This window comes from Zootermopsis nevadensis, unplaced genomic scaffold (genome assembly GCF_977971745.1).
Source record: "Zootermopsis nevadensis isolate Lab colony 2312 unplaced genomic scaffold, Znev_1.0 Znev_ptg000017l, whole genome shotgun sequence".
In the NCBI taxonomy this organism is placed as follows: domain Eukaryota; kingdom Metazoa; phylum Arthropoda; class Insecta; order Blattodea; family Termopsidae; genus Zootermopsis; species Zootermopsis nevadensis.
Window position 1 is genome coordinate 13,045,521 of NW_028259149.1, and position 12,914 is coordinate 13,058,434.

At 36.0% G+C, this 12,914-nt stretch overlaps 1 protein-coding gene across 13 annotated transcripts in view; it reads left to right on the forward strand.

Moving 5' to 3' along the window:
• Positions 1–191: 191 nt before the first annotated feature.
• The window catches only part of Rrp5 (Ribosomal RNA Processing 5), a 34,974-nt gene continuing 22,251 nt past the window's right edge, over positions 192–12,914 (forward strand). For 3 of the 13 annotated variants that reach the window (XM_087350497.1, XM_087350496.1, XM_022076057.2), the window contains exons 1-9: positions 306–684; positions 775–894; positions 2,095–2,258; positions 3,080–3,199; positions 5,764–5,931; positions 7,234–7,531; positions 8,526–8,698; positions 9,303–9,554; positions 10,542–10,768. In XM_087350497.1, the coding sequence (XP_087206623.1) occupies positions 2,175–2,258; positions 3,080–3,199; positions 5,764–5,931; positions 7,234–7,531; positions 8,526–8,698; positions 9,303–9,554; positions 10,542–10,768 (1,322 nt within the window). In that variant the 5' untranslated portion in view covers positions 306–684; positions 775–894; positions 2,095–2,174. Of the gene's footprint in view, positions 685–774; positions 935–965; positions 1,176–2,094; positions 2,259–3,079; positions 3,200–5,763; positions 5,932–7,233; positions 7,532–8,525; positions 8,699–9,302; positions 9,555–10,541; positions 10,769–12,914 lie in introns of those variants that run through there. The other 10 variants (XM_087350492.1, XM_087350491.1, XM_087350493.1 and 7 more) reach the window with 10 other exon arrangements.

Genomic DNA, 12,914 nt, shown 5'->3' on the forward strand with positions numbered 1-12,914 from the left:
ACAAGGCACAGATTTGTCCTGAGATTGACATGACCTTTGCATGACCTTCACCTGTCGATTCGATTTTGACACAACATTCGTGTCTCCCGGACCTGCGGTTTTACAAGGAATCACATGCGCTTTAAGTGACTGAAATTTTATGTGACTGTATTAGGCATTGAGTCGGCCCAAAAGTAGTTTAATCGTCTTACCGACAGGGCTATTGTCACGTCGAAATTGTGTTTGGTTGTGAATAACTCACAGGGCGCAGCACAATATGAACTGCGCTATGTTGTCCACCATCAGCATAGCAAATACACGTATGTATTGCAAACAAGAATTGTATTTGTGTGAAATGTCTTACGCTCTTGGTTTACACCTATGAAGGATCAATGAAATGTCACGTAATTCTATTCTGTTCTAGATGTAATTGCGTAAGGAAATTTTATTCTTTCGTAGCGTTATTCGTTTTCATTTGGATGTGGTGTTTGTATTACTAGGGAATTTTCTGTTCTGCCCTACTAGCACGTGTGATTCAACACTGGTCCTGAGCATGGCAAGTTGAACTCGTGTTTTCTTTGTGCGTGTTAAATGGAAGGATGTGGATGAAAGTTATTAGGAAGGTGTGCTTATGATCAATGAGTTTAAGGACAAATTTCCAGCCTAACTTACAGCATTCACCATTACATTATGGATTAACATTAGGTGTGTGGCAGTTTTTCAAACACTAACGTGTACCTTTGCACGTGAAGTAGTACCATATAGGTTTTGATTCATTTTTTGTTTTAATTGTAGGCCCAGAAGTGAGTGACTGTGGCAGCAGCAGAAATCCACCTTAAAATAGCCTAACGTTAAAACAGTATACTTACATTGCTATACTAATTTGGTTCGTGGATACTGTTTGCTGGTTGGGATGTAAGTTCTGCTGCGCCTGCTCTAGAAGAATTTAACTCAGGTTGCGGTGATGCACTCGATAATTTTCTACAATGATACATGTGTTTTAAATATTTTACCCCTATTTCTGCTTCTTCATTACGTAGTTCGTCATTATTGTAACTGATTCCACGAAGAAATTATGGTGATACTGAAGTGCTGAAGTTGGTGATAACAAGTATACAACTCCCATAAATTATGCTTTCTGTTCGTGGAGAACGTAATCAAAAGTCTGCGTAAATTCTGCAAAACAGTTGGTGTATGTATGTATAATTTGAACTCTCAGGCAAACACACACACACACATATATATAAGTGCAACAAGTGGGAAAACTTACCTTGCTATTTTGATTCTTTTTAAAGGAATAGCAAAAGGAGTATTATTTTTATCATCAATGTATCTGGCACACCAGCACCAGTAATCTTACTGCTATCTTCCTCACTTACCTCATCTTTTGTTTTGTTACTGTTTTGTAATTTTTTTATGATGGGCCCGAAAATTTCACCCCATTTGATTTATTTGCAAAAAAACTACTACTTGCAAGTTTTCTACATTTCTTTTGTAGAAAACCCATTTTTCAACTTCTGCCATTATGAATGTTTTATTCTTAATTGTGATTTACCATTTATTTCAGGCCACACCAGTTGTGTAGCATTAGTGACAGTGACATGGGGGTTGTTATATGATCTGATGTTCCTTTTTGTTAGCCAGTCCGTCCAGCTCATGTATTTTTGTGTTGTGTGTGAAGGGAAGCACTTATTTTTAAAGCTCTGATCTTTTGTCTGCTTTAAAAAATTATTTTTTGTTCTGTCCCAACCAGTCAATAAAACACCACGAAATTTGAAAGGGTTAAGTAAACTGGTTCTTGAAACAGTGTGTTCCTGCAAGAACAAGCTACAAGTTTAGTACCATTCTATCCATCAATACCATGCACCCAGACCAATTAGTGCATTATTTTACTCTTGGTCAAAAGTTAAGGGCTTTTCCTCATACCTAGCATATATTTTAATGTTATTGGCTTATGTCATACAGGTAGCATTTTGGGATGTGAGATCAGTAATTATTTCTACACTGTGGCCCTTGCCTTTTTTTCCCCAGCTGGAATTTAGTGTATAACTTCAGCTTTCATATATGTAATTTTAAATATTAGGTTTTAAGAAATTTGTTTTATTTCTGTTGCAGATTAGACTACCCACATGTGTGTGAATACTTAATAAACAGACAATCTGTTTCCTTTTTAAAGAACATTCTTAAATATAAAAATGGGAATGGCATCAAATAATAATAATTTTCCAAGGGGTGGAAGGAAGCCTGCAATTTCTGTGCCCAGGAAAGGACGTTTTGGAGTAAGTTTATAGAGAATTATGTTTAATTTGCTGTTTTATGTTCACCTAGTACATAGAGCTTAGAGTTCAGAACTGAATTTTTTGTTCTCTTGTGCTTGGAATAAAATAATGAGAACTGACAGGGTGTGCTGTCTGGTATCTGATAGAGGATTGTCTTATGTGTAGTGGAGAAAGTATGAATTTTGGCATTTACTTGTTTTGTTATTTAAGATGATGTTAAAAGGCAGATGAATAGCAGGATAATTCTCTCTCTCTCTCTCTCGTTGCTGCTGAAGGCTTCGGTAATGTTTAAGGAGATTGCTCTGTCACCATTTGAGGGGTATTGGAATAGTTTGCATATTTCTGGGATGCCACCCAAGTTAATTTACAGCATTGCAGATTTTTTCCTTTATTTATACATATTTTTATGTTTCTGCAAGAAATACATGGAACTTCACATAATTGGGGCAGCCGCTTAATTGGGCCAAAGTGTTCTAGTCCTGATGTGTCCCAATTAACTGGAATCCACTGTATAATTCAAATTTTTTAGAGGTTTGGTGACAGATGACATGTTTTTGAAGGTTACAGAGGCTCATATACATTTTCACTGAATTGTAAAGTTATTCCATAATGTAAAATGCAGAAGTATCATTGGAATATTTGTCTGTCCTTAAGAATTTGTTGTATGTGTTGTAGCCCTTGGTGTTAGAGCATCAGCTACATTGTTCTAGACAATTTTGAAAATGTTCAATAATGAATAATTGGAAGTTTCCTAAATTTGCAAGGGAAATGTATAATGCATTTGGGTGTTTATTAAATTGTTTGAACTTTGTTTCACACAGTTGTTTGGTAAACCATCACAGAATGGCTCTCACTTCAAGAAAACTGTGAAGAAGAGGGTCAAGAAGCATGGATTGAGTTCCCAATTAAAAGTAACTCATGCAGAACCATTGACACGTAAGGTAAAAAGAAAAAACTTTATACTATTGAAAATCCAGGAACATTATGCCCCATATATTGTCATACATTTCAAAGTCATTCACTTCATTTGTGAGAACTGTGTTTAGGACAGGTATATTTCATATGACCATACTTTGTAGTTGCAAGACAGAATTCAGAGCAGTGATAGATAAGAGTATTAGGTTTGTGTGTCATCTCTGTTATAGAAGTAATCTACTGTCAACAAACCCTATTTATGTCATCATACAGTGTCACTTTCAGTTATTCACCTTCTTAAGTTTACAGTTGTATGTACAAAATCGAAATGGGATGTGTGAGAAATTGTCTGACTTTAGAGAATGATAATGTTTGTGAAGTATAGCAATGTACTTGGTTTTCAGCCAGCCAGCAGTAACAGACACAATGTTTCACTATGCAAAATATAAACTTATATTAACTTTCAACCCACCTACAAACATAATATGTATTATTTAGTTGTTATATCATCTTATTTTCTAACTATAAGAAATAGAATAGATTAGGTCAAACAGAAATTTGTTTGACTTGCACTAATTTTGAGTTTCAAGGAATATATCTGCTTGTTGATTCGTTGTCATCAATTCAGAGCCTTTCCCCATTCACAAAGTTATAAAATAACAATGGATTTTCCCAGGACTATTATAGTATCTACTTCATATTGTGCAATACAAGCAGTAGTCAACAAATGTAATTATTACCATTTTGTCTTCATTTATGGTTTAGCCATTAACACTTTTCAGTGGAAATAAAGATTCATTTGCAATCGAAAGTTATGCACGAGGGCATAAAAAATAATTTGTCAGACATGTTTTCCATCTCTCCATTTCTGAGCAGTGCAGTGACCAACCTGAAAACTCCACAGCCTTTTCATCACTACCTGATCTGATTGCTCCATGAGTGCTGTGAAGGAAGAGAGAAAGAGTGTAGTAATTTTCAAAACTAGTTTACTTGTTGAAAGGAGCAAAGAACAAAAGTATTGATAGTAATTTTATAGTTTAATAGTTTAAATGCGTCATGTTTGTGTTTTATAATTAAAATATATAATATAATTCAGGTCTATACACAAACTTTACTTACAGATGTTAAAATTTAAAATTTGCGCTATTCATCATTACTACGATGTTACAATACTGCGCCTTCATTACTACATGTTTCGATGCGTAGCATCATCTTCAGGTTTTTCCTTCTTACTTTTACAAATATACAACAATATTCCAAACTTATTTACATATAAATAAATAACTCATATGTTAATTAATTTATTCACAGAATAATGGAAAACAAAACATAAGACGCATAAAATAAGAAGATCAACAGAACACATACTATAATAATTTACAAAACAGATGAATAAATGAAAAACTTGCATTGAAATATAAAGTAGTTTTAAAGGAAAAACCTGAAGATGATGCTACGCATCGAAACATGTAGTAATGAAGGCGCAGTATTGTAACACCGTAGTAACGATGAATAGCGCAAATTTTAAATTTTAACATCTGTAAGTAAAGTTTGTGTATAGACCTGAATTATATTATATATTTTAATTGATAGTAATGTTTCCTTTTGTGTTGAGATAAATGCAACACTGACTAGAATTTATACTGGCAAATTTGAGAAAGGTAATCTTTTATTATTATAGGACAAGGTTGGATCATAACAGATGAAAAGAAGATCATGCCATTTCATGATAAAGAGTCTTTGTTATTATGAATGGTAGCACCATTAATGGTCAGATTCCCCCTGAACATCTTGCTGCCCCATCTGCTCCCTAGGCCTGTATTTCACAATATATTTTTAAAAAATCTGCATGTAAATACTTTCATGTTCCTGTGACATCATGGTGTCTGTGGGAAAAATAGCACTATCTTGTAATGAAAACTTAGACTAATAATTCAAACATATTAGAATCAACCAGTGTAAATGTCTTTATAATGTGTGCCATAAAAATGCTTGAGCAGCGTTTTAATCCTGGTGCTGGTGGGGGCTGGTTGTGCCATAATGTGAGAAAAGCACCATACCAGCTACACCACTTCTGAAATGTCAAAAAGCTGTGTGATAATTATCATTCCACCATTGCTGTATGCCGAACTATAATTACACCATGAGATGTGTGATAGCCCAGATCAAGCAGTGCATTATTATACCCTTGGTCCTAAGTTATGGGCTTCACCTCTGACCTGGCACTTGTCTGATCTCAACTGTAAAACTGTCAGTGCTGCACTTTTAATTTTTATCTGTTATGCATCACAGCTTACATACAGTATAGCTGGCCATGTGTCACACTAGCATACCACTAAATTGTTAACATCGGAGTCCAGCCAGCAGTTTTGTAGTACGAGTGTTTAAAATTCCCTACTCCAAGTTTATGAATGTTTACCGTTATTTCCCTCTTGCCCATGTTCTGAAGTTATTCATTTCTCTGTACTGTTTTAATGTGTGTTCTCTGATTACATTTTCAATGTATTTTCATTTAGAAAGAAATGATCTAAACTCATTGTAGCACAAGTTTGTACTGAATTATCACTGATCATTTTAAACTTTGTTTCAGACCCTTTCAGAGGGCATGCTGTTACTTGGCTGTGTTTGTGAGATACAAGAGTACAATATTGTGGTGTCTCTGCCAGGCAGACTGGTAGGACATGTTCCTGTTACCAATATATCAGCACCTTACACGAAGTATCTACAGGATTTGGTGGATGGAGTTGCTGTAGTGGAGGTCAGACATTATTATTGAAACTGGTGTAATACTGTATCTTGTAACATTTATTAATTTGTAGTTTTATTTTAACAGTGGGAGCTGGGGTAGCTCAGTCAATAGTGTGACTGGCTACAGACTGGATGATCAGGGTTCAATCCCCAACAGGGGAGGAGGAGTTTTCCTCTAGCTTTTGTGTCTAGACTGGCTCTCGGGCCCACCCAGCCTCCTATCTTGTGGGTACCGGGATCCTTTCCTGGGGGTAAAGTGTGGCTGGGGTATGATGCTGACCACTCACCCCTATCTAGTGCTGAGGTTAAGAATGAGTAGGAGCTATACCTTCTCTTCCCTCAAGTGCATCATGGCGTATAGTGGGACAGTTTTACTTTTTTATTTAACAATACTTTCAGTAGCTCAGACCATATAGTGTTGAATGAGAGGATGATAGTAAGTAATTATTTGGAAAGGATGCAGAAGGAAGTGATTGTGGCCTAATTTAATATGCCATCCTGGCATATGCATAGAGGGACTGAGGAAAATCAAGAAATGCCTGTCTAGATAGCTGGTCTCCAGTGTAACCTATATTAAATCGGCATACTGTGGGGTACAGTCCAAATATTTTATGGACTTGATTTGATTTTGCTGTCAATTTCAGCCAAGTCCGCTGTATAAACTATGTCCCTTGTGGTTAGAGAACAAGTTTTTTGATGAGAGAAATTGTAGATGGTTAGTTTAATGTGGTGGTTCTAGGAAGCAAACTACAATTCTTAATTTATTCATATACTAAGTAAACTACAAGGCAAAACTATGCACAGGTGAACATGAAAGCTACTGACCAGTCATACAATATAATGGTGCAACAATATTAATCTTGTGATTATACAACATGGTAATTAATAATTAATATTTTTCCCAAAATATATAGGTATGTTGTCACTTCCTCTCCATCTGCTACTAATACTGGAATGTTCTTATTTTGTATATGATCAAGTAGTTTATAAAGAGTGTCTCAGTGTTTCATTGATAGTAACATGACTTGGTAAATTTTGCTGACATTTGCAGCCTTGTACAGGAACCATGGGCACTGGCTTTGGACACCGTAAACACCTTATTTTGGATGATGATTTCTTTGCATAAGACTAAGCCTTTCCATAAAACTGCAGTGGTCACCAGATAGCAACACAATGTGTGCTGCTATTTGTAATGTTGTGCAAAGTTATAATCAACAGAGTTGTGCTGTGTGTTTAGTAGAAATGGGGATTTGAATAGATGATTTGCTTGCTCTCATTACTGATGAAAACAATTGCTTTTTTTGTTATTCAGAAAGTACCTCAACTGAATGAAATCTTTCATGTAGGACAAGCTGTAGTGACTCGAGTGATTGAAGTCAACCGACCATCTGAGCATGGTGCTAAGGTGACATTGAGTTTGGTACCTGATGTGGTGCATTCTGATTGGTCACTGCGAGCAGTGACATCTGGCTCTGTTGTGATAGCTGCTGTGAAGAGTCAAGAGGAAAATGGCTATGTCATGGATATGGGCATTAAAAATGTTCGAGCTTTTCTCAAGAGATCTGCTGCACTCAAGTACGAGATCATCTGGAACCAAGAGAGACCACTAGGTTGGTTTATGTCAGAATATTAGGTACTCTCTTCAAAGGTTTTGAAGCCAGAAGCTCATATAAATAATATTTAAAATTTCATGTTATACCTCAGATAAAACGCATCTTCATTACAAAGACAAATTGGTTCATAATGTTGTGGGAGATGAGCAGGGTAAGATATCAGGTTTTCACGGTGATGAGTATGAAGATAACTGACTGTCTTCAGGGCTGTTATGTGTGTAGTCTAGAAATTGACTGCCTCCATGTTCAGGATGATGGAGGCAGTAAGCACCTACAAAACATCAGTTAATTTCTACAAGACTGCAAGGTGCAGCTTGCTAGAAGACAGCCATCATTGAGATAAGCACTGTTTATTGTGAGAGCTACATAAATACTGTTATGTGTGCAAAATACTGTTTTATTAAATGCTAAAGTTGTTGGTAAATACAGTTACTTCAAAGGATTAATGGTGATTATTAAATGTGACTATAATTTTTTAATTAATTGATTGTCTAAAGGAATGATATTAAAAATTTAATTTAATTTCCTTTTAATTCAAAAGCATCCCATTTTATTTCTTATTAACACCTGTAGTGTTGCTGTGTATAAAGTCCAGAAGGATGTCAAATACAGAAGTTTTATTAAGGACTGTATTATATGGTTAACAGAATAGTGGACAAACAGGAATCTTGGATATCATAACTAATATAGTGACAATATGAGGTGGATGGCCATGATTGATTGCTGATGGGGATAGGGGTTTTTCCCTTTGCCACCACATCCTAATTGACTCTAGGATGTACCCAGGCTGTTGTCCAATGGTTACCATGAGCTCTTTCCTAGAGGATGTGTGGCTGTAGTGTGAAGCTAACCACATACCCTTGTTATGTGCCAAGGTCTAAGAAGTTGTGTGCAGATTTATGTTCATACCCCCTGTGCTTGGTCACAGTGACAACTTTGCCTTTACATAACATAAATATAATACTTTCTACTTAAATCTGTTTTCTTGTAGGAATGGGCCATCTGGTGAGGTGCTTGGTGACCAAGTCAAATGTTACATCTGTCACTGCAACAGTTGAACTATCAGCTGACCCAGACCTAGTTACAATGGCTGTAGCAGATTTGGAAGAGATGACTGTTGATATGTTACTTCCTGGAACCTTGTTGAATGCATCAGTCTCGAAGGTAAGGTCAATATTTATTGTGTCACTTCTTGAATTATGGTGTCTGATTTTTAAGCATATTCGGTTTAACAGATTTCTTTATATGAATGCATAATGGAGAATTTTTGTCTGTCCATGTTTCATTTTCAAAACTGCTCATTATAAAAATTTCCTTTGAAGTCTATAATAACATTTGTTGGGTACATTTAATTTAAGTGTGTGTTGCTCACATAAAATAATTTGGTTTATGTGAACCTAATTGAACTTCTTAGTTTCCACAAAAATTGCTCTTCTTTTAAACAGTTATATGTTGTTATGATCTACAACTTCTTAAACAATTATTCAATACAGTGTCTATTTAATTAATGGAAAAAAAAGGAATTTGTTGCTTTATAATATGTATTGTTGATTATATGCACAGTATCTTTCTGTGGATTAGTTTTGAAATAATAGCACTGTATCTGGAATAAATTGGCATAAGGACTTTTGAGGAATGCAAAATTTTAAAGAATGCATTTGAACAATAAATTTCTTCCAAATTTTAGTGTATCCTTATGCCCTTATTTTGCATTTGTACTTCTATTTCTTGTAGTACAAAAATCTGTTGATGTCTTGGTGGTCTGTAGGTACTTAAGAATGGACTCGAAGTAAAATTTGGCCAACACTTTGTGGGATATGTCCATAAGGACCATCTCTCAGCACTGTGGGATACGCCCCAAGATTATTCTACAGGAGATGACATTCTTGCCAGAGTTTTGTATGTTCTGCCTACAGTGAAGCTCATTTATCTTTCTTTGAAGAAGGAACTTTTTGACCCAGAAGCAATCATTGCACTGTCTAAGTCTGTGAAATTTGGAGACATTGTCAAAAAAGCAAAGGTAAGTTTATACCTTGGTGGAATTTTCATTTTATTCTGGTTTGCTGAAACCTATCTCATTTGCATATGCTGTAGGTCTCCTGTACTGGTGGCAATGAGAGTAGACTGTAACTGAAGGAATTATGAATGGTGACAGTTTTAACATGGGGATTTATTTAGTGGCCAAGGACTTGTGACTTCTGTACCAAGGGTATGTTGATTGGTGAGTGGCCACATGCATCATTAATTTTCCATATGCATTTGCCTTCTTTTATGCCTGAAAATATAAAACTTTGTGAATAGGAGCAGTCTCTGACCCCTACTGTGATCTGAATTTTGTGTTAAACTGTACATCTTTTCTGCCAGTATACATCCTCATTGTTTTATCATTATGAATATCAGAGTCTACTTCATAGGTGCCCCTGATTCAAAAATGAACTCTTCCACTATAATGAGGCAGGAAGAGATCTGTATGATCAAATTGGCCAAAACAGGAGAAACTGTTTGTGGCATATTAACTATGGAGCATTAAAATGCTGTTACTTCCCTTCCAGTGACATCATCCAGGTGAAATAAGATTTGTTTTTCTGTTTTCTTGTATGTGGCTGTTGTGTAAGATGGTGGTGAATGTAGCTCATAGTTCACTCATTTCTTCAGAAGTGTAAATTGTTTTTAATAATGATATATTGTATTCCCATTTTAAATTTTCAGAGCCGTACTTGTTACACACAACATTTTCTTTTGTTTTCTGTGACAACTCATGTAGTCAGTTCAGTACACACCAGTTGCTTGTAAACAGTATTAATTTCTCTGCTTTCATGAATAGAATCGCTAATTCTGCTTTATAAAGCATGCAAGTGAACAGGAGCTTAGAATTACTATTGCAGTGCTGATGCCATAACCTCAGTAGTTTTATTCTTGGAATAGGGAAATGCTTTAAGATTATGAGGCTTCCCTTCTCCCCTTCCTGCTGTGCATGGATGCATAATACTTTGTGTGTTCCTTTCAGATTGAACATGTGGATACTTGTGGAGTCACAATAAGTATAAAGATGAAGACGCGTAGCCTCAAAGGGTTTGTATCCATTCACCATTGCTCCATCAACAGATCTGAACCTGATGACGGCAAATCACTTAAAGAAAAATTAAATGAAAGACTTGCAGTTGGTACATTTCATAAATGCAAAGTGCTTGGTTATGATTATATGTCACAAGTTTTCATCTGTACCTTTGATAAGTAAGTACTGAAACAACCAGTGAAAGTGCCTGTGTAATTTACACGTGTATTGTTTAGGTTTTAGGACATATTGCATTTTGCTGTCTTTAGTTCTGATAAAATAACAAAGTAATGAATGAGTTAACTCTTTAGTAATTGAAGTTTCAGTTTTAACATTACTAATTAAAAACCCACCATTAGACATGATCCTGAACCAGTTTGAACCGTCTCCTATCTTTACAAGATATTTTTCTAAGATCCATTTTAGCACAGCTGCTATAATATTACTGCATGGGGCATTCAAAAATAATATGAAACTCAAATTCTTTGTTTTATTAATGCATTTTTAGCATAATATTACTTTTCCAGTTATGAGCCAGCATAGCTCAATCAGTATAGTGGCTAGCTACAGACTGGATGATGGGGTTCAATCCCTGATGGGGGCAGAGGATTTTTCTTGTAGCCTCTGCATCCAGACTGGTTCTGGGACCCACCCAGCCTCCTAATCAATGGGTATCGGGGCCCTTTCCCGGGGATGAAGTGCGGCCAGGGCGTGATGCTGACCACTCATCCCCTATCTAGTGCTGAGGTCAAGAATGAGTAGGAGCTATACTCCCTTTCCACCCAATCACCTACATGGCTTAAAGTGGGACAGCTTTACTTTTTTTCCAGTTGAATAAATTTGATTCTTGCAATTTATCTGCTTGACACCACATCCCATTATCTCACATTATAGTTTCAAAATATTGAGTACTCAAATGAGTGTTATTTATCAGTCTGCTATGTCAACTGTTTATAGAGTGATTTCTTTGTGTTAATTTGCCTTTGTTCTGTTGTTGGCAGAAAACTCTGGGAAAAAATGCTTGAGGATGATTATTGAAGACGTTTTAGATAAAAGGAGGCAGTTGTCCTTTTTTCTTTTTACCTTTTATAATGAATTCTTCTCGGGCTACCGGCCATATCAGCTGGTTTAATGGAGAAAAATCCAACATTTTGAGAACTGTCTTTGTCCTTGTCTTCAGGGTGCCGAAGTTGTAGGAGATCCCGTTGGTGGTAGCCCGAGAAGAATTCATTATACTTGGTCACTGTGAAAGCTTTAGATCATACATTTTTAAATTGTTTAGTTAATCAGATTTATGTTTTACATTGTTATAAATATCTGAATGTCCAAGAATTGGAAAAACGTACATGAGAGTTCCCGACATCAAAATATGTTTTCAATCATTTTCAGTCTATATTCAGTGGTCTTTTTTGGCCTCTGAAAAAGAATGAAGATCGGCCAGTGCACAGGGTTAATCTAGTAGACTAGTTAGTACCTATGGCTGTAGTTTTGTAAGTGTTAATGTTAAAATCATTCCAGTTCCTTCTCCCTATCTTCCAAGTGGTCTGTTTAGGAGAGATGTCCCCACCAATACTTATGCATTTCGTGTCTTCCCCATTCAAGCTACATGTCTCGCCTGGCATAACCATCATCATCTTAATATTGCTTGGTGGCGTGTATTAATCATGAACTTCCTCAGCATGTTGTATTTTCTATTTCTACTTCATCCCTCTTATAATGAATTCTTCTTGGGCTACCAGCCATGTAAGATGTTTTCTTCATTAAACCACCATACACAGCTGGTAGCCCAAGAAGAATTCATTATACTTAGTTGCTGTGATAGCTTCAGATCATACATCATCCCTCTTATGTTAAAATGTTTTCCTGGATGCTTTGTTTTCATGCACTTGGTAATGTATCTACTTCTGTCTGAGTGACATTTTTCACAGCCATTTGAAGCACCTGACAAATTGGTATTTACAATCTTAAACTTATGTATTACAGGCAATAAGTGGATGTTTTGCTCTTGCAGTGCCCCAGCATCTCTGCTGTTATAAATATGGTCTAGGGAACAACATTTAGTTTGTCTTGTACAGATAGAGCATCCATGTTTAGTTATGTGAGGCATGCCTGTACTTTGTAAGGATGCCTTTGGTATTTGCTGTTTTACTAGATGGTTATGTATGAGTAGTGGTAGCTCAGTCATTAAAATGACTAGTTGTAAGATAGGTGATGGGTTCAGTATTCAGAAAGGACAGATTTTTTTTACCACTGTATTGTCCAGACTGGCTTTGTGGTCCATCCAGCCCTTTATGTGGTCAGGGTTTCGTCCTATGCGGGGCAAAT